Here is a 25,713-nt window from a genome sequence, read left to right on the forward strand (position 1 = left end):
TAAAAAAGTGGGATAAGGTAACATATATTTTTGGTTAAACATTTTTTTGTCGGCTTTTGTCTTCACATGTTTCGGTAAGTCTGTCATGTATATTGTGTGGTAAAACAAGAAACAAAAACAAAAATCACCGACCCTCTCTGCACTCATTTACTACAGCAAGGGACACCAAGAACCATAACAAACCTGCTTAAACGTTCACCTCATTAAATTATAAACTGGTCCGCCGTTCTATCTATAGCTTTGTACCGAAGGAACGGGTTGGAGCTATTGTCACATTGGTATTAATTGGATGAGTCTTACAAATTCAACGATTCGCTAATAAAATTGGCAAATTAAAGTGATAGGAAATTGACCTCAAATGTTAATACTGCGATGCCGCAAAATAAACAAGTATCTGTTAATTTACCCCTTGGTAGTAGCAAAGATAAATGACCAACGAGCGTGTTAACATGTTCTTGACAAACTGAGCCGATATCTTTTATTCCCTTAAAAACTCAGAAGGGTAATAAATGTGCTTATTGTTCTTTGAATTGCTATCAGTATAATACATAATTAAACATAGCCCATGATGTACTAGTCTCGTCGAATTATTCTGACCACGGGATTTAGGCCATACCTGTTGTCAGTGTAGCGATAAGTGAACACAACAGGGGTCCAGTTTAATTAAATTAGAATGCATGATTTATTAAAAAATCATAAACGGAAGCAGGACAAATCGACCCAAACCAAATCGACCCACTTTTTCACCAACTCTCCCGACTTTTTAAATAATCGCCCCTTTTGTGAAAAGGGTCAAAGCCCGTTAATTTTTCTCTTGTCCCACCTAAGCTTCATCTGAAGGAATTGAAAAATATGGCCATTTTTTACACCTCTAAATCTACTATGGGTACAGACAAACTAATGCTTCTAGGAAAGTTTTAAGGCATGGCAGGACCTAGCCTAGGTATATAAAAGTTGTATGAAGTCTATGTTTCAGAAAATTAATGACTTGCCTGGATTTTGATGTGCATTTTTATCCAGTCTGCAAAAGATAGCAAAATAAACACACCAGTTTCATTTGATACGGTCCATTCAGTTCCACAAGTTAAAATCACCCATTGTTTACAGGTGTCTATGGTCCATCTATTGTCCATTTAAATAAATATTACTCACAACATTGATTATATGAGGGGAGCTTCTCAAACGTTTTCCCTAATTAGTTTATTTTATGCACTTCTGCGGGAATGAAAAAAAATGAATAGCAAAATCCAGAAAAGTTAATAAATTTCTGAATTGTAAAATGCATTTCAAATTTAATTATCTTAGTCCTGCTATGCCTTAAAACTTTTGCAGGAGCACAGGTTTGTCTGTACATACTCAAGAGTAAAATTTGTGGTGTAAATACAGCCATATTTGCCAATTTAAGGTTATGATGAACCATAATGAAAAAAATTAAAACTAGATGAATGTATAATTTCAGGTCTGCCAACTGGCCCCACTTAACTAAAAATTAATCTTGTACACAGAATACAAAAAAACGGAACATTTATTGAATTATTATTATTGACATTTAGTTGGCATGACTCATCTTGATTCAGGTACTATCTATTTTTCATAAGTGTGTTAAGTTGGCATGACTCAATTCATCAGGATTTTTCTATTTTTCACTAGTGGGGCTAGTTTGTATTCACATCTACTACTCACTTCTTTATTGCATCAAAAAGAAAAAATCTACAAAATAAATATAAGAAGATGTGGTATGAGTGCCAATGAGACAACTCTCTATCCAAGTCACAATTTGTAGAAGAAAACCATTAAGTATAGGTCAAAGTACTGTCTTCAACACGGAGCAAAGCTTGGCTCACATCGAACAGTAAGCTATAAAGGGTGCCAAAAATGACTAGTGTAAAACCATTAAGGGAAAAAATATGTTTATCTAAGGATTTAGTAGGTATTGATTTTATTTATAAGTGGGACAGGAACATAGATATACAAAGGATTGCATTTTTTTCACAAGTGGGGCAAGTTGGTATTACTAAATACATTATCTATTTTTCACAAGGGATGAAGGGAGGTGAGTTGGCATACCTTATATCAGAGGGATTATTTCCCTTTTCATAAATGGAGTAGATTATCCAACTTATTTTTAATGGGATTTTATCCTTTTCATAAGTGGGGTGAATTTGTAAACAAAAGTGGGTGATTTTTTAGAAAGTGGGGCGAGTTGGTGAAAAAGTGGGGCCATTAGGTGTGGGCAATTTGTCATGAATTCTCTTGATCTATTGATTTCTATTCCAAAGGCAAAGAAATGGTTATCAGGTCTGGAATAACCATAATTGATGGATTATACATATTAGTTTTATGTTTCTCTAAAAATAAAAAAAAATGCAGCATGATTGATGAAGTGTCAGAATTTATTACATGTCATCACTAAATGGTAAATGCAAAAATATGCTCCATTTAACTTAAAATTTGTTGTGGATAAAATCTGCTTTATACCTTGATTGGTGTATCCCATTTTCATGTTTACATATAGACAATGATAGATGTCAAAGGGGGGATTATACCTGAATTGAGGTAACATCCACCAACAAATGGGTTATTCCTGACCTGGTTATGTTGGTTAGCATATATCTCATTTGAATTCCATGGAGAAAATTTTGTCCTTACACTTCAGTCATGGTCTATTGATTTTGAAACTTTTGCTTAGTTAACATGTCATGCATGTACTTGATTTTGATTAAGATGAACCACTAAAGCTAATCATGCTAATGTTAAATCATTAATATTTGGTGTGCAAATGTACTGCCATTTGCAACTTTCATTTCTATGGAGACCATATAACCACATCCCCTCATACAGATTCTGAAAGGAAAAAATGTCTTCTTCTCTCATAAGAGTTTTTAGGGCTTGATAGTGTTTTATTTTATTTAATTATTTAAACCAAAATATTAAAAATTGCATTTGTTTAGAAGATCTAGTTATCATAGTTATCATTTGCACAGACTGACTTGGTAATATTCTCCATAAAATCCAGAATATTTTTTTTCACAGTAAATTTATATCCTAGTTGAGACTGCAAACCTTTTTAACATAAAGATTTAAGAAAAACCCAACCCTATTTTGTTTATTTTAGATTGGAGAATGGTTGTAGTGAAGTATTACAGAGAATCACCATGTACAGGACGTTTCTATCATGTGGCTCAAACAAAAGTACAAAACATCTTAAGAGAAAATCTAAAGGACTTAAAAATGGAGCAGTGTTTCTATGTCGATATTGATGAAGATGATGGTAAATTGTATAAATATATACAAATGATATACAGTGTAACCTGCCTAATCTGACACCTTATTATTCCAACATCCTGCTTTAACCAACACATTTGCAATCCCAAAATATGCATATCCTTGTAAAATAAACCTGAGTATTCTGACACCCTGCTTAATCCGACTTTTTCTGGTCCCCAAGTGTGTTGGATAAGACAGGTCACGCTGTACATACATTTTAAAGGATTTTTCCAGCAAAAAAATTGTATGAACTGAACATTTGTTTGAAACCCCAGCCAGTGCCATTAAGCTTGTAGCAGTTGAAGACCATTGAAGACATTATTTACTTCAATTTCATTTCTATTTACTACTTGGAACCTTCAACTAGAAGCTAACCTATAGGTCTATAAATTAAAGGATGCATAACTAAGCACATATAATCATATCATTTGTAAGTTTGTGCTAACTTTCTGAGAAGTGTTGGAATAACAAAATGGGTTAAATGCATACATGTCAAAATGAAACTAAAATATCTTTGAACAGGCATAATTCTAATAAATACTTGGAGAATGCATATCAAAACTCGCTGTGCCAAATGTCAGTAAAAAAAAATCGATATTGAATGCCCTATATATTCAAACTCTCTAGTACAACTGTATCACATTGGCGTACGTTAATGTCTTTAGCACAAGGCAAGATTATTGTGAAAGGTCAATAAGTATGTCAAGGATTGAATCAGTGAAATGTTGATAGTACTGGTCAGTGGAAAGTTTACAAAGTCAGATAATGTTGACACTGCTGGTCAGTGGAAAGTTTACAAAGTCAGATAAATGTTGACACTGCTGGTCAGTGGAAAGTTTACAAAGTTAGGTAATGTTGACACTGCTGGTCAGTGGAAAGTTTACACAAGTCAGATAATGTTGACACTGCTGGTCAGTGGAAAGTTTACAAAGTCAGATAATGTTGACACTGCTGGTCAGTGGAAAGTTTACAAAGTCAGATAAATGTTGACACTACTGGTCAGTGGAAAGTTTACAAAGTCAGATAAATGTTGACACTGCTGGTCAGTGGAAAGTTTACAAAGTCAGATAATGTTGACACTGCTGGTCAGTGGAAAGTTTACAAAGTCAGATAATGTTGACACTGCTGGTCAGTGGAAAGTTTACAAAGTCAGATAAATGTTGACACTACTGGTCAGTGGAAAGTTTACAAAGTCAGATAAATGTTGACACTACTGGTCAGTGAAAAGTTTACAAAGTCAGATAAATGTTGACACTGCTGGTCAGTGGAAAGTTTACAAAATCAGATAATGTTGACACTACTGGTCAGTGGAAAGTTTACAAAGTCAGATAAATGTTGGCACTACTGGTCAGTGGAAAGTTTACAAAGTCAGATAATTTAATGGTCAGATATAAGACGTTTATGTGAATAATAAACTCACAAACAGTCAGAAGTGTGAGTCAGCTGACCAGTGCCCAGTTTACACACCTCTGGAAAAATGTGTCTAATCCTTCATTCTCAATTAAAACATTTGTATTTCTAATTTCCATTCAGATTTTGATGGAACCCAAGGATTCCATAAAAGCATGGCTATATAACAGGGTAATCAACAAAGTGTATGTATAGGCAACAACAGCAGCTAATTAAGGAGACCATGGTCTATCTAAGTTTAACCAAGAAAAATATTTTATTGAACCAATCACTCTCAAGTGTTTATAAATATGCAAATCATTTAAGAATTATTAAAGAATGTTCATTCTGAATGAGAGTTCTGCATTTCTGTTGATACAAGTTGATGTTTTAGACTTGGTTATTGGCATAAACATGATAGAGGTTTTACTATAAACATGATAGAGGTTTTACTATAAACATGATAAAGGTTTTACTATAAACATGATAGAGGTTTTACTATAAACATGATAAAGGTTTTACTATAAACATGATAAAGGTTTTACTATAAACATGATAAAGGTTTTACTTTTCTTCCTATGATTTCCTTGTTTACTACAATACAGAGAACAATATTGTAAGAAGGAAGGAATCAACTTTGTTTGTCTTGCTACTGAACATATAAACATTGAATTTTTGAAAACTTAATGATAAATATATTAATTACAGGTTTGGAATTTGAAGATGAAAGTAAACTAATGTGGATTTTAAAGACACCATTTCAAAAGACGGCACTTTCAAGGAAGCCATATCTAAAAACTGAAGATACAATGAAATGTTTACTTGTAGAGATTGGTCCAAGGTATAAGTAACAACAAATATGTATAAGTGTGTTCACTTGCACACATATAAACATTATGATCATTTATCAAATGATTTGAAAAAAAAATTGCTTTTGTTATTACAAATTTTGTAGTAATTACTGGAACAAAAAAAACATTGAAAGATTAGAAATGCAAAAATGTAAGAATGACTGTATCATTGAAAATCAATGTTTAATCCTTGTATTTATTCTTGGGTTGAAACAAGTGATCAAAAAGTTATTATAATGTAGGAATCATTCACCATTAGTTTAAAATAGCTACTCTGATTGAAGAACATTTTCCAAATGGCAAAATATATACCCCATCAAATAGAATACATATTCAACTCTAGGGATATTGTAGCCTGTTTGATATAAGTAACATATAGGAGGCTGGAAATTATGTCTCCGATTTGATGTCTTCCCACATGAGACTGAGAAACAACAACTCCAGACACTATATATAACTAAACTATAAAAATGAGTACTAGAGTTATAGATCAAACTTAAGTAATGAAAGTTAATATTAGTACTAGAGTTATAGATCAAACATAAGTAATGAAAGTTAATATTAGTACTAGAGTTATAGATCAAACTTAAGTAATGAAAGTTAATATTAGTACTAGAGTTATAGATCAAACTTAAGTAATGAAAGTTAATATTAGTACTAGAGTTATAGATCAAACTTAAGTAATGAAAGTTAATATTAGTACTAGAGTTATAGATCAAACTTAAGTAATGAAAGTTAAATAATATTAGTACTAGAGTTATAGATCAAACTTAAGTAATGAAAGTTAATATTAGTACTAGAGTTATAGATCAAACTTAAGTAATGAAAGTTAATATTAGTACTAGAGTTATAGATCAAACTTAAGTAATGAAAGTTAATATTAGTAAGAGTTATAGATCAAACTTAAGTAATGAAAGTTAATATTAGTACTAGAGTTATAGATCAAACTTAAGTAATGAAAGTTAATATTAGTACTAGAGTTATAGATCAAACTTAAGTAATGAAAGTTAATATTAGTACTAGAGTTATAGATCAAACTTAAGTAATGAAAGTTAAATAATATTAGTACTAGAGTTATAGATCAAACTTAAGTAATGAAAGTTAATATTAGTTCTAGAGTTATAGATCAAACTTAAGTAATGAAAGTTAATATTAGTAAGAGTTATAGATCAAACTTAAGTAATGAAAGTTAATATTAGTATTAGAGTTATAGATCAAACTTAAGTAATGAAAGTTAATATTAGTACTAGAGTTATAGATTAAACTTAAGTAATGAAAGTTAATATTAGTACTAGAGTTATAGATCAAACTTAAGTAATGAAAGTTAATATTAGTACTAGAGTTATAGATCAAACTTAAGTAATGAAAGTTAATATTTGCTGCTTGATAGTTAAACACACACATTAATAGTTAGTGCAGATTTGTTGTAGCAGCCAGAATAATGTTTCTGGGTATCGTTAATAGTTAGTACAGATTTGTTGTAGCAGCCAGAATAATGTTTCTGGGTATCGTTAATAGTTAGTACAGATTTGTTGTAGCAGCCAGAATAATGTTTCTGGGTATCGTGACACATCTTCCTACAAAATTATTCATTGTCAGACAGTAATCAAGAGGATTTTAAACATTTTTTTTTCTGTAGATTGAATTTCTCTACCCCTTTCTCAACAAATGCTGTTTCAATGTGTAAGTCAGCTGGTTTGAAGATGGTAACTAGAGTTGAATACTCAACACGCTACTTTCTTCAATTTGAATCAACCTTCGACCTGAATGCCGATTCTGAGAGTGCTATTGTCAACACATTACATGATAGAATGACAGAATGCAGATACAGCAGTCCTGTAGATGATTTTAATTTGGAACATAAAACAGAGGACATCTATGAAGTTGATGTGATAAAGGAGGGAAGAGAAGCTTTAGAAAAAGCCAATATAGAAATGGGTAGGTTATATGGTGTGAAGAGAGGTTTTAGGGAGCCAAGTTAGAAATGGGTAGGTTATATGGTGTGAAGAGAGGTTTTATGGAGCCAACATAGAAATGGGTAGGTTATATGGTGTGAAGAGAGGTTTTAGGTAGCTAAGTTAGAAATGGGTAGGTTATATGGTGTGAAGAGAGGTCTTAGGGAGCCAAGTTAAAAATGGGTAGGTTATGTGGTGTGAAGAGAGGTTTTAGGGAGCCAATATAGCAATGGGTAGGTTATATGGTGTGATGAGAGGTTTTAGGGAGCCAATATAGAAATGGGTAGGTTATATAGTGTGAAGAGAGGTTTTAAGGAGCCAATATAGAAATGGGTAGGTTATATGGTGTGAGGAGAGGTTTTAAGGAGCCAATATAGAAATGGGTAGGTTATATGGTGTGAAGAGAGGTTTTAAAGAGCTAATATAGAAATGGGTAGGTCATATGGTGTTAAAGGAGGTTTTAGGGAGCCAATATAGAAATGGGTAGGTTATATGGTGTGAAGAGAGGTTTTAGGGAGCCAATATAGAAATGGGTAGGTTATATGGTGAGAAGAGAGGTTTTAAGGAGCCAATATAGAAATGGGTAGGTTATATGGCGGAAGAGAGGTTTTAGGGAGCCAATATAGAAATGGGTAGGTTATATGGTGTGAAGAGAGGTCTTTGGGAGCCAATATAGAAATGGGTAGGTTATATTGTTTGAAGAGAGATTTTAGGAAGCCAATGTAGAAATTAGTAGTTTATATGGTGTAAAGAGGGGTTTTAGGAAGACAATATAGAAATTGGTATGTTATATGGTGTGTAGAGAGGTATTAGGAAGACAATATAGAAATGGGTAGATTATATTGTGTGAAGAGAGGTTTTAGGGAGCCAATGTAGAAATTAGTAGGTTATATGGTGTAAAGAGAGGTTTTAGGAAGACAATATATAAAGGGTAGGTTATATGGTGTGAAGAGAGGTTTTAGGGAGCCAAGTAAGAAATGGGTAGGTTGTATGGTGTGAAGATAGATTTTAGGGAGCCAATATAGAAATGGGTAGGTTATATGGTGTGGAGAGAGGTTTTAAGGAGCCAATATAGAAATGGGTAGGTTATATGGTGTGAGGAGAGGTTTTAAGGAGCCAATATAGAAATGGGTAGGTTATATGGTGTGAAGAGAGGTTTTAAAGAGCTAATATAGAAATGGGTAGGTCATATGGTGTTAAAGGAGGTTTTAGGGAGCCAATATAGAAATGGGTAGGTTATATGGTGTGAAGAGAGGTTTTAGGGAGCCAATATAGAAATGGGTAGGTTATATGGTGAGAAGAGAGGTTTTAAGGAGCCAATATAGAAATGGGTAGGTTATATGGCGGAAGAGAGGTTTTAGGGAGCCAATATAGAAATGGGTAGGTTATATGGTGTGAAGAGAGGTCTTTGGGAGCCAATATAGAAATGGGTAGGTTATATTGTTTGAAGAGAGATTTTAGGAAGCCAATGTAGAAATTAGTAGTTTATATGGTGTAAAGAGGGGTTTTAGGAAGACAATATAGAAATTGGTATGTTATATGGTGTGTAGAGAGGTATTAGGAAGACAATATAGAAATGGGTAGATTATATTGTGTGAAGAGAGGTTTTAGGGAGCCAATGTAGAAATTAGTAGGTTATATGGTGTAAAGAGAGGTTTTAGGAAGACAATATATAAAGGGTAGGTTATATGGTGTGAAGAGAGGTTTTAGGGAGCCAAGTAAGAAATGGGTAGGTTGTATGGTGTGAAGATAGATTTTAGGGAGCCAATATAGAAATGGGTAGGTTTTATGGTGTGAAGAAAATTCTTAGGTAGCCAATATAGAAATAGGTAGGTTATATGGTGTGTAGAGAGGTTTAAGGGAACCAATATAAAAATGAGTAGGTTAAATGGTCAGTAGAGAGGTTTAAGGGAGCCAATATAGAAATGGGTAGGTTATATGGTGTGTAGAAAGGTTTAAGGGAGCTAATATAGAAAAGGGTAGGTTATATGGTGTGTAGAGAGGTTTCATACATGTGAACCTCCTGACGGGAGTTCAAAAATCCCGTTTTCAGGGGTCTCCTCCTGTCCTCCCATTTAGGAGAAAAAACTCCTGTGTATGAAATATTTTATGAATGAAAATTTTCAGCCGCCATATTTGATAATTGCTTACTACCGTACAGGTGTAATTGACACCTGTGTTAAATTTTACCTGTAAATCAAAGAAGAAGTATAATTATATGGCTTCACTTGACAGCTTGGGTGTCAAACATACTGGTAATCAACGATGTTTACCTCTGGCTAACTGCGGTTGTGTTATAAAAACTTTGTGTATTTGGTTACTTCCCTTTGATTTATCCTGTTTTAAGTTATTTTGGTTTTAAAAATGTAAATTGTAAAAAGACTATAAATGAATAATATTTTAATCAAATAATTATAAAAGAATGGTTATTAAATGAATTAAAATGTTTTGGGACAAATGAAAAATAATAAATTTATAAGTTATTTTACCAATCTAGACTTCTTTTCAAGGATTAAATTGAAGTTTATATAGTAAGTCTGTCTGCCAAATTAGTGACATGAACATTTTACTTGTTTAGACTGAATAATAATCCTCAGTTCTAACAAAACCTGGAGATTGAGAATTGTTAAAGTCAGTATAAAAGACTTTAGATAGCAAAACATTTCCACAAATATGACTTTCATAATGCTTCAAAACCATGCAATGCTATTAATAGTGTTTGTTATTTTTCTTATTAATTTATCATGTTACAAATATACATGTATAGCATATTTCTTTCTTATTTGTCTATACATGCAGTTACCAATGAGAAGGAGATGGAGACATAAATACAAATCTATACAGATAAGATTATAGGGTTATTGCATGAATATTGGGGAATATTGTCCCGAGTAGAATTTTATATTGCACGAGCTTGCGAGTGCAATATATGTTCTACGAGGGACAATATTCCCCAATATTCATGCAATAACCCTTTCATTGTATAGCAATATAATATTTGAAAGTAAAAATTGGTTTAAACTAAGATTTTGTCGTTAATGACATCATGAATTTTGAAGATTTATTGCACTAGTGCTATATTAGAATTTATTGCACGCTAACTTTTGGTTACGTTCTGTGGGAAATATTATATTGCTATACAATAAAAATAAATATAATGACAGTGTACACTCAATTATCAAAAACAAAACAAAAAAAGAAACAGATTCTTCTTAATATTTTATTTTCATTCAAATAGAAAGGCAATAAGGGTACTACATATATTAAGCATATAACAATTTGATGGAAATTTGAAGAAAAAACACAATTTCTACATCATACGGTTACATATACGACACAATTTATGTCGATAAAAAACTTCCTGATCTGAGTCCTAATCTCCTGACCAAAATTTCCAAATCTCCTGATCTGAGTTTCATAGTCCATCACATGTATGAGGTTTAGGGAGCCAATGTAGATATGGGTAGGTTATATGGTGTGTGAAAGGTTTTAGGAAGCCAATATAGAAATGAGTAGGTTATATGATGTGAAGAGAGGTTTTTAAAGAGAGCCAATATAGAAATATATGGTGTGAAGAGAGATTTTAGAGAGCCAATGTAGGTGTGAAGAGAGGTGTATGGGAGTTGATATAGAAATAAATAGCTTATATGGTGTGGTCAGGTGAGCTTTTGCCATTTGTGGCTTATGCAGTAGTCCATTATTTGGCATAAAATTAAATAAATCTTCTTTTCTAAAACTACAGGGGTAATCTTACCTGTATGTTCCTTAGAGAATCTACTATATTGAATTAAATATCTATGGTTACCAGTAATTATGTTATAGCAGACAAAAAGAAATAACAAGTTTCAATATAGCAATATTGTCCCAAAAACGTTTGTTACTAATCCATATGTTCCTGGTCAGTGACATAAATTGATTAAAGTTTGATATTTAGAATCAGATTTATTTAAAAAAGTTGATTTCAGATGTTTCTATTCATTTTTATATTCATAAGTTAATATCAGAGGTGGATATAGGCCCTAACTTTTTTAGCCTCATTAATGATAAATGCATAAACTTTTTACAAGTGTTAATCCAAACATTGGCTTGTAATGTTCCCCTTCCCTGTTTTTCAAAATCCTGGATCTGCACCTGAATATTCATATCTTTTAAGTTTAAGGGGGTAGACCTTGGATCAGGGAGATAACTCTTCAAATCAGTTAAGCATTTGTAAAAGTCAAGTTCATCAATGTATTTTAAGCATTTACCTGAAACAGATTGAAAATAAGCTTAGAACATATTTTTGAAAATGGTTGACACAAACATACTGATGATTTTAAGAGTTATTTCCCTTAACCTAGGTCTACCTCCTTAAGGTTACAAGAGCGCAATTATTTGTTTACATTTTAACGGCAAGTTTTTTACCCCAAGATGGTACTCAGAATAGAATCCTATACATGTTCTGATTGGTTGATACAGGATTGGAATTACATTTAATCGAAAGCTTATCCAATTAGGTTTAAAAATTGCTGAAAATCATATTCACATTTTACGAAGTATAGAAAATATCTTCAATTTCTGCATGTCGGAGCCATTAAAAATATGCCTTTTTCATTAAGCGAAAAAAGTAGACGATCTTTTTCAACTGCATTTTAAGTCAATTTGAGCCGCATGACCCTATATTTTTTTTTGGTTGTAATGCAACACTGGCATTTCTAGTAACAGGAACTGCCACCTGTTTTTCCCTAGTTTGTGTAGTCTTCGAGAAAAAAAATACGGAACACTAGTGGTACCCTATGGAAAATGCATTACCAATAATTGCGCTCTTGTAACCTTAAACTGTGAAAAATTAAGTTCTTATTCACAAACAGAAATTGCTTTAACCATTACTTACACTTGTAACACATCTTTTATAGAAATTTGAAAATTATTTGTGATTAATAAGAAATTATAGATTTATTTGAAAGGAGTGGTATGTAAAAGTAGCTTCTTTATTTGTGAAACTTATTAAACTTATACTTCATCAGGTATGGAATAATTTTTCCATGAAGCCTGATTTTTCCCCAGAGAACAAACCCTCTTAAAATCCATGTTACATTGTTAAAAAAGAATTAAAAATATGTAAGAACAAAATTCAATGCTGAAAATTTAAATTAAAAAAGTCTTTTTTTTCTGACCTGCAATATAGCGACAAGACTCTGTATTTCCCATCGTCAAGAATAACTTGATGGACTTGTTTCAGGCTTGCCCATTAAAAGAAGAGGAAGTAAAAACATTATCAACAGTATCACATACGTACATTTAAAGTGTTAATTGAAAGTCAGACCATACACAGTTTTAGTCTAGGCGTTGACTTTTCACAGTTGTAAGTCTAGGCTAAGGAGGAGGCGTTGACTTTTCACAGTTTTAGGATCAACTGATTGATTATTTTTTTCAGGGGAAAAGACAATGTCTTGATTTAGCATCAAGTAAGAGGTATTATTAGCACATTTAATTGTTGCAAGAGTAAAATACAGAAATTCAGAAATTAGTATGTGTGGGTGGGTGATAGCATGTCCCCTAAGTTATGATATACTTAAACTTAAACACAATACTTATTACCACAATACACATATCAAGTTTGAATTGTATTGTAAGTCATCACTTTTACTATTCTAGAGTTATGCTCCTTTACAAAAGGGTTTCTGTTCCCTTCCTTGAGTTTGCATCAACCAAATGCTATGAAATTTTTTCACAATGCTTGTTACCACAAAACACAGATCAAGTATGATAAAGAAATGTGGGTTTGCATCACTTTTACCGTTCTTGAGTGATGTGCCTTTATAACGTTGAAAGCAAGCCATCATTTGTATATACTATATATAACTACTATGTCATCATTTGTGTATACTATATCTAACTACTATGTCATTTGTATTTAATTGTGATTCTAGTCCTGTTTGATCAACCAAAATGGCCATCGTTACTAAAAATAGAACAAAGGGTTGAACTGCAATTATGATTTAAAAAAACAATGGTAAAGAGTGCCAGCAAAACAAGCTCATGTTTACCATATGAAATGCTTTTAATATGTATATATTTCACATTTACCATATAGAATGCATACAATATGTATATATTTCACATTTACCATGTAGAATGCATATAACATCTATATTTCACATTTACCATATAGAATGCATACAATCTGTATATATTACAGGTTTACCATGTAGAATGCATACAATCTTTATATATATTTCAGGTTTAGCATTTGATAACTGGGATCTAGATTACTATACCAAGCTGTTTAAAGAAACTATCCAAAGAAATCCTACAAATGTTGAATGTTTTGATCTGGCTCAGTCCAACAGGTAATGCCTGAATGTTTTGATCTGTTTTTGTCAAAAAGGTAATGCCTGAATGTTTAAATTTTATGAGGCACGAAGCTACACCCTTACCCAAAACAATAGTGTAACATCACAACAAAGACACACTATAAAATACCCATTGAAATGACTTTAAGTCAATCAAAAGACATATTAACATATAAGTGAACATACACTGAAGGAATACATTTGACTAGTATTATTTATTCTGTAATGGAACTGGTTGAAATGTATCAATATGTTATTTTCAAACATTCAAAAGTTGCTGCTCATTAAATCATTTATCTTTTTTTGCATTGTCTCCCAAGGCTTTAAGTTGCATGGTGTTTTATTAGAAATTTGCCTCCCAAGTTGTTTTTAATCAATGATTATGTACGATTCCAAAGTAAGGTACTTTTCAGAAATCTTCTAAATATGTTGATTAGTGTTGGATAATCGGTTAAAATTACCAACCGATTATCTATTACTATTGGTTGACAGCAACCAACCAACTATCAATTATAATCGCATCTTTATACATTGCCCTTTTTTTTGTAAATGAAATCATGCTTTTAGTCACATTGTACATGTCTAATGCGTTTATTCTATATCATTGCAGCGTTTTATATATTCATATTTGATCTTTTGTTTCCTTTTCATATTTTATTAATTAGCTATTAAAACAGTGAATTAATTAGAATTTCGATTCAGATTGAACATATTTATGTCTTATAATTACAACATTTATTTCCAACAATGACACTAAAATTTCTAAATTTTAATGGTATTACGCACATTATAATTTCAAATACATAGCTGTATAAAAATTTGAATGCTTCTCATTAAAAATAGATTTATAAAGTATTTAACTAACTTTAAGCAATTTTAAAATTAATAAAAATATAAAACAATGCATTTGCATTGAAATATATACATTTAAGTAAAGGATACAACAAATGTCTGTTAATTTGTCTAGAATGCTTATTTTTCATTTTTGTGATTCTGTCAGCTGTGTCATTCGTGAGTATGTACTTATAATTGCAAGAAATTCTTACAAAGTTGATGCGTATCGATCCGTGATTCATATATATTTCAATGGCGGACAAATCCTGAAAATTACAAAATTAAACGATGTTTGACATATTTGATAAGCAATTTGGAAAGGAATATGATGTTTTTGATGCAACAAATGGATATAACATTAATCAAAGGCAATTTGCACTATGTTCTAAAGTAACAAAAAATTTTATTTTGTCTAAAATCAGAATGATTTCATGTACGCTCTTGATGGTAACAAGTACGTGAAATGAAAGAAAGTATTTCGTAAAAAGTTATTTATATTAAATAGCATACGATCAATCTGTATAGTCAATGCTTTTATCATGTTTATAAAGAAAGAAATTGGTTGTGTCTTTGATTATAGAATGTTTGACCTTGTTATTGTCATCAACTGATATTTTTCGTTTCATTTGTTTGACTGCGCATGTACGGACCGGAAGTTGATATGCTAAAAGTCCGGAAACTATAACGACAATGGATTGAACAAAATCCCAATGATTATCGACATCCCCAGACCCAACCAACTGATTTCTGACTTATTCTGATCATCGGAACACCACTAATGTCGATTTACTATTAACTTGAGGTTAGTCCTATTTAAGAAATCACCCCCAAGTTCATATAGCTACTAGCAGGTCATAGTGTTAGTTGGATAGAAACATTCTTGTATGATTTTAATAGAATTAGTGGTATTTTTGTATATTTTCAGTGAGCACAGTCGTCATTGGTTTTTCCGAGGACGCTTGGTGGTAGACAATGAGGAGGTTCCAACATCATTATTTAAAATGATAATGTCAACACAAGAGAATTCAAATAAAAATAATGTCATCCAATTTTCAGACAACAGCAGGTATTTTATCACAACTAGGACAAACACCAACAAAAACAATTTTTTTCAGAGAACTTCATGTAAACATTGATAGAGAAACCAAATAAAGTGTAAAATAAAAATAATATTGTGCATTTGTTATTGAAATTTTAGAAGAATGAACAAAAAATGCCAGCTTAATAATTGCAATTGTTGTAAAAGCAGCATGCAGATATATTTATCAGATAGCTGAATGCAAGCTCTTATTATTGGAATACTCAAGAAGATGCATATTTTGAATGAAAATCGTCCACATTATACATTTTAAAATCACTTAAAAATTTAACAGAAAATGAAAGTTTAATGAAAACCCTTTGGATATTCTATGAATTTAAGCACATACTGGTAATATTCATCTCAGGACATTATTTCATTAAAAGATAGTAGATTTATCAAAGGACTTCATTCGTTGGTATAGACTGGTATCCTGTAACTGGGATCCTAAACCCTGTCTGACTGACATGAAGACAAGAATCCTATATGTTAGATACAGTTTTCATGTTATACATTATAAATTGAAGGTTCACATGACATTTGAAGCAGTTGCTTAGTTTTCATCAAATTTTCTTAGCACAAAAACTGAAATTACCTGAAAAATTTGTGAACTAAAACTAAATGCAAGTGATCATTTATATTATAACAAGAATGAGAAAAATCAGATCTATGTCTGCTCACATAACCAAAATGTCAGCTTAATTCTTTTATTTCATAAGGATAACAGTGGAGAAGGAGTGATATGGATAACACTAACAAATGATAATGTTATGTCCCACCACGGGGCATTAAGTTTTTAGGTCTGTACGTCCATTCATTGGTTGTCCATCAGTCTGTCCGTCCTTCAGGCTGTTCCACTTAGGCTAAAGTTTTTGGTCAAGGTAGTTTTTGATGACGTTGAAGTCCATTGAATCAACCTGAAACTTAGTACACATGTTCTTTATGATATGATCTTTCTAATTTTATTTTAAATGCCAAATTAAAGTTTTGACCCCAATTTCAGGGTTCACTGAACATAGAAAATGATTATGGGAGTGTGGCATCCATTTACTATGGACATATTCTTGTTTTGTAGTGCTATAAAGGGATTTGATGTTATTTTATTGTAGTGCTATAAAAGGATTTGATGTTATTTTATTATAGTGGTATAAAGGGGTTTGATGTTATTTTATTATAGTGCTATAAAGGGATTTGATGTTATTTTATTGTAGTGCTATAAAAGGATTTGATGTTATTTTATTATAGTGCTATAAAGGGATTTGATGTTAAAGTTATACAGCCTGTTAATACAACAGAAGTCAGTAAAATGGAGGAGATTGATGTTGGGAGACATATTATATTTACTGCTGAAACACACAACTTTCCCACAGGTTTGTCATTAATGCTTACTTTTAGACAGTATGTCTTATATGTTTACTTCAGGTTTGAGCCTTTGTCCTTCCCACAGGTTTGTCTTTAGTGCTTACAGTATATCCTATTAGGTATGTCATTCTTGTTTACTTTTGTACAGGTATGTTATTTTTGTTTAGTTTCCTACACGTATGTCATCATATTTAACATTACATTTTTCACAAATCTATAAGGTATTGTCAACATATAATACTTCATTCGGTGATTGTTGATCAATTAAATTTCAAGCTTGTCGCCAAATTTAAACGATTGTAAAAGTAAGTGAACGACATGTCATGACTAACTAATTACAATTGGGTAAACTCTCTAAGATGCTTTCTAAAGAAGCAGATGACTTTATCCAAAAATATCGTAAATGGGCAAGGAGTGGGAAATTCCAGAAATGTTGGATATATATTATTAGGCTCCCACTGATATCAGGAGAGTTGACACCAATGAAAAATGGTTGAAAAATATTATTAGGCCCCCCACTGAGATCACGGGAGTTGACACCCACATGTACAATATATATTAATACAGTAATCTTTGTGATAAACACATGTGAGACAACGTCACGCTTACATGATGTCAATAGAGAACTCCCAGGAGAGACCATCGCCACTTTTCCTTTGCATCAACAGCAGCCTTATAAAGGAGTGTGAACTGTTTTACAAAAAAAACATTTTTTTTCATATGACATTGTGATAATATTAGAATATAACACAGTAGTAATCATCACAGAAAGACAAAAACAGACTCATCATTAACACCTATCCCTTTGAAGTAGTGGTTTGTTTTTAATTCCTGCATAGCATTTTCAAAATGTATGAAGAATGATCTTAATTCGAAGATAAGAAGCTTAGGCCAAAAGAAAATATATGTCTGTTTCCTGTTTCCCGACGGACCCTGACTCAAACCCCACGACCCTAGATCTTTTTATTCAAATCCGGAAAAATTCATTTCCGCCCCGATCCAGATCCGTATTTTACTATGCCCAAACAATCAAAATGGCTGCTCCCAGCACAAATGTGCTACAATATTAAGGTTTAAAAAATGTCAGCACTGGGAGGATTATTCAATTAAAGCTTCTTTAAAGGGATTAAATCATTTTGGGGTACAGGACCCTAACCAAACATGACATGTAACCAACTGCAAATCTGACAGGGAGTGCAAAAATAAAAAAAAAAAAAAAAAAAAAAAAAAAAAAAATCCCGATCTACCGACCCCAGATTTATTTGCCTTGGAAGCAGGAAACAGACATATATTTTTTTTTGGCCTTATATAATATGCACCAGCGCACCAACATAATATTTTGTATATTTTTTCGTCTAGCACATTAGCTTATATAATATGCACCAGCATAATATTTTTATATTTTTTCGTCTAGCACATTACAAAACTAGACATGCCTAGTGTTATAAACAGTTGATAGTTAGTCTTTATTTTACAAAACAACATTGGAATTTACTTGATAACAATAATTCAAAACATTCAACCGTAAACAGTAGAAATAATCAGTAAATTCAAGATTAGCAAAAACAATATCAGACATGGAATAACATGTTTATATGTATCCTTTGTTTTCTATGTGCTTTTATGTATTGTTTCTCTTTTTCATCTATTTTACTGTTGAATGCTGTATTATTGTCTAAATATCTACAGATATTGTTTGAAAATATCTATCCGGTTGTGTTTTTGTGTCATTGTAAATTCATCATAAGCTCTTAATTCCTAAAAGTTGAGGAATAAATATGCTATAAGTTATAATTATTAAATAGATAATACTGCTATTAACTTGGGCTATGTCACAATATTTTATACCAAGTTCTGACGCATGTAGAATTGAACATTTGATGGATACAGATGAATTGATAAAGAGTTATAAAGCCAATACATAGTGAGAACCTTGTTGTGTTCAGTTACCCGTTTCTTTAAATCATGTTTATGTGATCTTAGATCTTTTTCTTCAGTAGTAAATTAGATGGTATGTACAATTTGTGAACTCAGTTTTAAGTATTTAAGTAAATATAAAAAAAGAAGATGTGGTATCATATGATTGCCACTGTTACAACCAAAAGTTATTTTATCAAACAATTACAACTTAGCTGCTTTGTTAGCAGGTACAAATACAAAATGCTTTTCGAGATTATTTAAATTTTTTGTTTTCAAGCTAGTAGAAACCTTGGTTAACCGTATGTGTAGGTTCTGAGTCAGTGTTAGAAAGTGGTGAAACTCTAAAAAGGCTATCATTATGTCTAAGGTATAGGAAATACTACTGTTTCACCTTAATGGTAGCTCACTAATACATACATGACATGTGATATACAGGAGAGAGGTTATAGACATTCCTGAAAACACATGTGTTATAATGTCTGACTGTCTAATGTTTAATAGAAAATAGTTATTACTGTTATTGACAACAATGACCTCAGCGTTATCTTTAACATTTAAATGGCATATCAAATGTAATTTTAAATAGGCACAATAGGAAAAAATTAACAATTTGAGCGAAAATATATTTACTCACGTTTTAGCGTATTTAATTAATCTTTAAGTCTATTAGCACTGAAAAAATAGAAATATTAGGGAATAATAAAATTACTAAAGTTTAAAATATATATTTATATACTAAAACATACTACAACTATCCTACTATTACACAAAACAAGAATTGTACTAATACACACATATGTATTCTTCTAAAACACTAAACATGTATTCTACTGATACTCAAAAAATGTTTAAAGGTAAGGGACAGCCCTATAGAATACATTTTGTACAAATAATACCAGGTTTGTATCTAAGAGTGTATTTGAGTCCATGACTGTTATTGAAAGCACAAACCACTGAACTATCTATCACATTTATATAACATTTCCAAGATACTGTGGATTCATTTATTTTGGTGGATTGAGGAAAACTTCCATTTCCATGGATATTTGATTTCGTGGTTTAACCAATCTCTGGATAAAAACCTATCGCAAATTTGTCATTCGTTGAACATTTGAATTCATGGTTTACCTGTTCCCACGAAACCCACAAAAATTGGTACCAAACTAATAATAATGAATCCACATTACATAACTTTAGCATAATAGACAAATTAACAATATTATTATCAATTACAACCTATGACACATTTCAGTGTATATTCTTCGGTGCTTTGCTTTTGCGCCAAAAAAATATTTTATTTGTGCCACAAACCATATTTCATTTGCGCCAAAACTAAAACCTTTCATTTATTCCATTTTACAGGTAAATACAAGAAATTATAAGTTTATAGTAAAAGAAGCATTTTAAGTCATTGTTTTCTTCCATTCCTAAAAAAAAAATCTGTATTTAGAATATTTTTCGATCATACATTGCAAGGGATATACAAAGAGGACAATCGAAGAATATAACGTGTTTGCTCTATAAAAAAAACACAACTTAATTTATTGAAATCTATAAAAAAAATATGTGATATGATTGCCAAAAATGAAACAACTCTCCACAAAAGACAAAATGACATAGAATTTAACAACTATAGGTCATCGTATGGCCTTCAACAATAAGCAAAGTTCATACCGTATAGTCAGATATGAAAGGACCCGAAATGACAAATGTAAAAAAATTCAAAAGAGAAAACTAATATACTTTTTAGTATACCTAAACGACTTGTCTCCATTTTTCAGGAGACATGATAACCCATATGTGCAGTCATCCTAAATTACAGATTTATTTCCTCTATTAGTCTCTGAATTGACAAAGTCTATCTTTTCATCTTAACTATAAAATTCCTAAACTTAGTGAATCTTAATTTTGTATTAGAAATGAGTATGAACTCTTTCAATTATATAGGGGGAATACTGTAGAAACAATTCTTATTCGCGATAGATCATTCATTACCTGTAAAATGGTGCAAATGAAGTATAACCTTGTGGCGCAAATGAAAGATTGGATTTGAAAAAAGTTGGCGCAAATGCAATGGGCCCATATTCTTGTTACCTTGTTATCCTAATTATGATTAAAATCCCCACCTCTAACATGTCTAAACCATATACAATTATAAATTGCCTTTATTTAAAGACTTATCTAGTTCAGGATAAGCTTGAGAAAACGTTTACACCCAATTATAAGGCAGCCTCTAACAACAGTTTTAAAAGGATCTTTCTGCATTATTTATAAAAAAGAAAATGTGGTACATGTATGATTGCCAATGAGTCAACTCTTCTCACGAGACCAAATAATACAGAAATTAACAACTAAAGGTCACTGTATGGCCTTCAACAATGAGCAAAGCAAATACCAAATAGTCATTTACAAAAGGCCCTGAAATGACAAATGTAAAACAATTCAAATGAGAAAACTAACGGCCCAAAACAAATATGTAAAATCAACAAACAACTACCAATAATTTCAGGCTCCTAACTTGGGACAGGCACAAACATAAAGAATGTGGCTCTTGCTCAAACAACCTACATAATAATTATCTTTTGTTAATTTATCCTGACTGCATTAAAGCTCATTGTCATGTCTGCTGGATATATGAAATTATTGTTATGACTGTCTGTTTACATTACAAGGACCTTTAGCAAGCAAGGTTTCTTTGACTATTTTTAGGTGTGGCCCCATTTCCTGGAGCAACAACAGGTACTGGGGGTAGGATCAGGGATGTACAAGCCACAGGTCGTGGAGCACATGTTGTGGCTGGCACTGCAGGTTATAGCTTTGGTAATCTACGTATACCAGGTGAGGGTAACATAACATTTGTGTCATACATGCCAATCCTTTCTTAATGAGAGGGAGTCTTCCCCTCAAATGAGGAAAACTCATGAAATCTCTGACTTGCAGGTCCACTCCCAAAGGGAGTATAGAATCTCCTGCTTTTGATTATTTTTAACTGAAATGACCAGCATTCATAATTCTCTGGTTTTAAAAGAAATAATCAATTGGTGATTGTTTAAATCTTCAGTTAGCAGTTTTTATGTTTCATTTATAAGTTATCAAAATTAATTACTCCTGCAAGATAGTGGTCTTAGTCAGAATCAAGAGGCAGTGTAAAAATGAAGAAATAGAAAACTGCAAATCAAAATGTCGCTATGGGTGTGAAAGACTATCTCCAACAAATCAAAAGAAAAAACAGAGCACAACACATATAGATTTAAGGCACATGGAAGAAAATGAACTTTAAAATAGAAAATGAAGTTAGAAATTCCATCTAAGATTATTTTTAGTACCATATAAGCTCAGTTGTAGAATCTGTATATGAAATGTGATTGTAGGTTATTCATTACCTTGGGAAGACCCATCCAGTATCTATCCATCAAACTTCGCCTCACCTTTAGAAATAGCTATAGAGGCTAGTAATGGGGCATCAGATTATGGAAACAAGTTTGGGGAACCAGTTCTGGCTGGTTTTGCAAGGTCATTTGGTTTGACATTGGCAGATGGTGAAAGAAGGGAGTACATCAAACCTATTATGTTTAGTGGCGGGATAGGACAGTTAGAAGGATGTCATGTGAACAAGGCTGTCCCACAGAAAGGTTTGATATCAAGTCAAAATAATTTGTAATGAAACTGTCATTTGATATCTTTTTCAAGTTTTATTGAATTATGTTTTCTAATGATTCAAAAAAGAAGGTAACACTGAACTATTAGCTCACAGTTTTACTTGTTTGGTGACTGGTGGATAGTTGTCTTATTGGCAATCATTCCACGTCTTATTGTCAAGAATGTGACATTTTTCTGGACTTCTGGATGCAGCATTCATTTTGTAGATATTTAGTGAATACAATCAGGTGAATTTCACACATGTTAATACAAAAGATTAAAAAGATTGAAATTAGGCGCACCTTTGTTATATTTAAAGTTATGCTCAAAAACACAAATGACAACAAACTTTGTTGATCATTCCATGTTTAAGAAAAGTTTAAATATAACCATTCCTTATTTTGCAGGTATGGAAGTAGTGAAGTTAGGGGGACCAATCTACAGGATAGGAGTAGGTGGGGGAGCTGCCTCATCGGTACAAGTTCAGGGGGACAACAAGGAGGAATTAGATTTTGGGGCCGTCCAAAGGGGCGACTCAGAAATGGAACAGAAATTGAATCGTTTGATAAGAGCCTGTATAGAGATGAGACAGAAGAACCCTATTGCAAGCATACATGATCAAGGAGCAGGAGGGAACGGTAAGAGCAGAGTTAAACTTTGAGTAACATCTGAAGGTCTAGATACAGTTACTGGGGATTTATGAGGGTACAAAATGTTCTTTGATATCTAGTTTTGTGGTTTTGCTGAAGTCTGCATACAAACCTATAGAAAAGTTGTCATTCATTGAACACGGATTTCAAAGTTTAACTGGTACCATGAAATCCACGAAAACTGGTATCTAACAAATAATAATGAATCCACAGTATACTATCTTTGTCAACCATGTCAATCATTTTGTCCGTCTTCCAGTCTCTGAAACACATCAATGTTATCTATGAATTATACCATAGTTTCCATGATGGAATAACTGTAAAGGGTAAACATCTTTCTTGGAGGGTTCATCTGACCTTGACTTTATTTTCATAGATCATTGATAATATTATTTTAAAGCTCACCTCTTTTCTCATCACTTGGCTTCCATGGTCCGTCGTCAGTTAACTTTTATAAAAATCTTCTCCTCTGAAACTGCCAGCCAAAATTAGACCAAACTTGGCCATAAACATTTCTAGGGTATCTAGTTTAAAAAATGAACACACCTAACAACTAAGATGTCCATCATGGCTAAAAATAGAACATACGGGTTGCTGCCTCTGAATTGGAAATTTTCAGGAAATTTTGCAGTTTTTGGTTATAGATCTACAAATAAGTCAATATGACCAAAATTGTCAGTTGACCCCTTAAGGAGTTATTGCCCTTTATGTAAATTTTTAACAATTTTTTCGTAAATTTTTGTTATGTTTTACAAAAATCTTCACCTGAAACTAGAAAGACAATTTTATCAAAACTTAACCACAATCATCATTAGGGTATGTAGTTTATAAAATGTAATCAATGACCCCGCCCACTAGCCAAGATGGCTAACAAGGCTAAAAAAAGGAAATAGGGGTAAAATGCAGTTTTTTGAAAAATGACGCTTTCAGCAGCATGATTCCGATACTGTTGACCTGAACGTTTCTCTGCCTTCCACGCTTTGTTTAGTATTTACTATTTTACATACAAACTGGAATCTGCTTGTGTTATCATTATTGTGTAGTAATCAACCGGGAACCAGCTTACATAATTTATTTACAGAATAAAACATTTTGACCTGTTCATATGTTTATTGCTACCACAATGGTATTATGAGCTTTCCCTTTGTTATATTTTTCTTAAGCTTTTGCTTTTATCTACGTAATAAGCAAATAGATCCGTTTTGACATGGTTCTGGACTTTTCTCCATACCTTCTTATTACCAAAAAGATCGAAGTGTACGAACACAATGTTGTTAAGAAACTCATAAATCTATTTTTATAACTTTATTGATTATGTGAAATAAAACTAAAACATTGTTAAAACATTATAGATATATAATTAATCGGGGAAAACTTGAGTCTTTTCGTTTTACAAACAACTGCCTTTATTATAAGAAAATATAATGTGTCTGTGTTGGTCCACTTTCTACTGGTTATAAAACAGATCGAAGTACGGATAATATTAATTGCGACTGGTTTACGTTTCTGTTTTCATTTCTAAGGATAAATGTATAATTATTGATCTCGATAGTTTAGACTTTGTTACGTTCGTACACATTTATTTGACGATCTTTTCTGCATTACTTGTCAATCTTAACTTCAAATATGTTCAAATAACATAGAAAGGACGTTATATTTCTTACTAGACTAGTCTGGTCGGGCTAGCGATAATTAAAGTTTACTAGTCTAAGCTGAAAATTTAATACTAGCCTAGTCTGGGGCATGGGGCTAGTGGTTAACGAGGCAGACTCGTCACTGGGCTGGTCCGACTCAATCTTTGTCTACAAAGTTACAGCAGCAGAGTCTGTAACAGACTGTATCTGTATGACATGTAAATAAATTGTCGATGTTGATGCTGGCTTTTATACAACGGTTTGAGAGATCGCCGCTAATTTATTGTGCAGGGTGTGAGAACAGATTTGAAGCTCTTTACGTTTGATGCATGCACAACAGTGTCGTCTAGCTGATTCAACGCGATGACTGTCTTACAAATACAAATTAATATTGTACGGTGTTTTACTTGGTGGAATGTCAACACACTCACAGTTAGAGTTATTCTTCACTTGCTTTTCCACAATAATTGTTGCATGGTATTCGGCTTTGAATTTCTCAGCAGTTATGGTTCTCTTTGGACATGCTTTTTTGAGGAATTCGTCTGGTTCAATGGCGTAAATCAGCCCCTCATCTACTTTTTACATAAATACTAATTTTGGCTTCAACGCCTTGTTCGTCCTTGTCTGGAGATCTTGTTGTAGTAAGTTCCAGTTTGGCAAGCATTTTGGAGACATATTCTCTTGACTTGTAATCTCTGGTGATAAATTTTGACGCTTGACATGTATCCTTTCAATCTTGTTTATTTTTGTTACCGGACAGGGGGCGTATACTATGGCTCCATATTAAATTTTGAGATTG

At 32.3% G+C, this 25,713-nt stretch overlaps 1 protein-coding gene across 1 annotated transcript in view; it reads left to right on the forward strand.

Moving 5' to 3' along the window:
* LOC143084985 (phosphoribosylformylglycinamidine synthase-like) overlaps nucleotides 1-25,713 on the forward strand; it is a 95,544-nt gene continuing 69,831 nt past the window's right edge. The window contains exons 1-10 of the mRNA XM_076261101.1: nucleotides 1-74; nucleotides 3,116-3,271; nucleotides 5,365-5,497; nucleotides 7,147-7,445; nucleotides 13,686-13,794; nucleotides 15,557-15,697; nucleotides 16,955-17,079; nucleotides 21,701-21,829; nucleotides 22,363-22,623; nucleotides 23,038-23,268. Of these exons, the coding sequence (XP_076117216.1) occupies nucleotides 3,124-3,271; nucleotides 5,365-5,497; nucleotides 7,147-7,445; nucleotides 13,686-13,794; nucleotides 15,557-15,697; nucleotides 16,955-17,079; nucleotides 21,701-21,829; nucleotides 22,363-22,623; nucleotides 23,038-23,268 (1,576 nt within the window). The 5' untranslated portion in view covers nucleotides 1-74; nucleotides 3,116-3,123. The remainder of the gene's footprint in view (nucleotides 75-3,115; nucleotides 3,272-5,364; nucleotides 5,498-7,146; nucleotides 7,446-13,685; nucleotides 13,795-15,556; nucleotides 15,698-16,954; nucleotides 17,080-21,700; nucleotides 21,830-22,362; nucleotides 22,624-23,037; nucleotides 23,269-25,713) is intronic.

This window comes from Mytilus galloprovincialis, chromosome 8 (genome assembly GCF_965363235.1).
Source record: "Mytilus galloprovincialis chromosome 8, xbMytGall1.hap1.1, whole genome shotgun sequence".
In the NCBI taxonomy this organism is placed as follows: domain Eukaryota; kingdom Metazoa; phylum Mollusca; class Bivalvia; order Mytilida; family Mytilidae; genus Mytilus; species Mytilus galloprovincialis.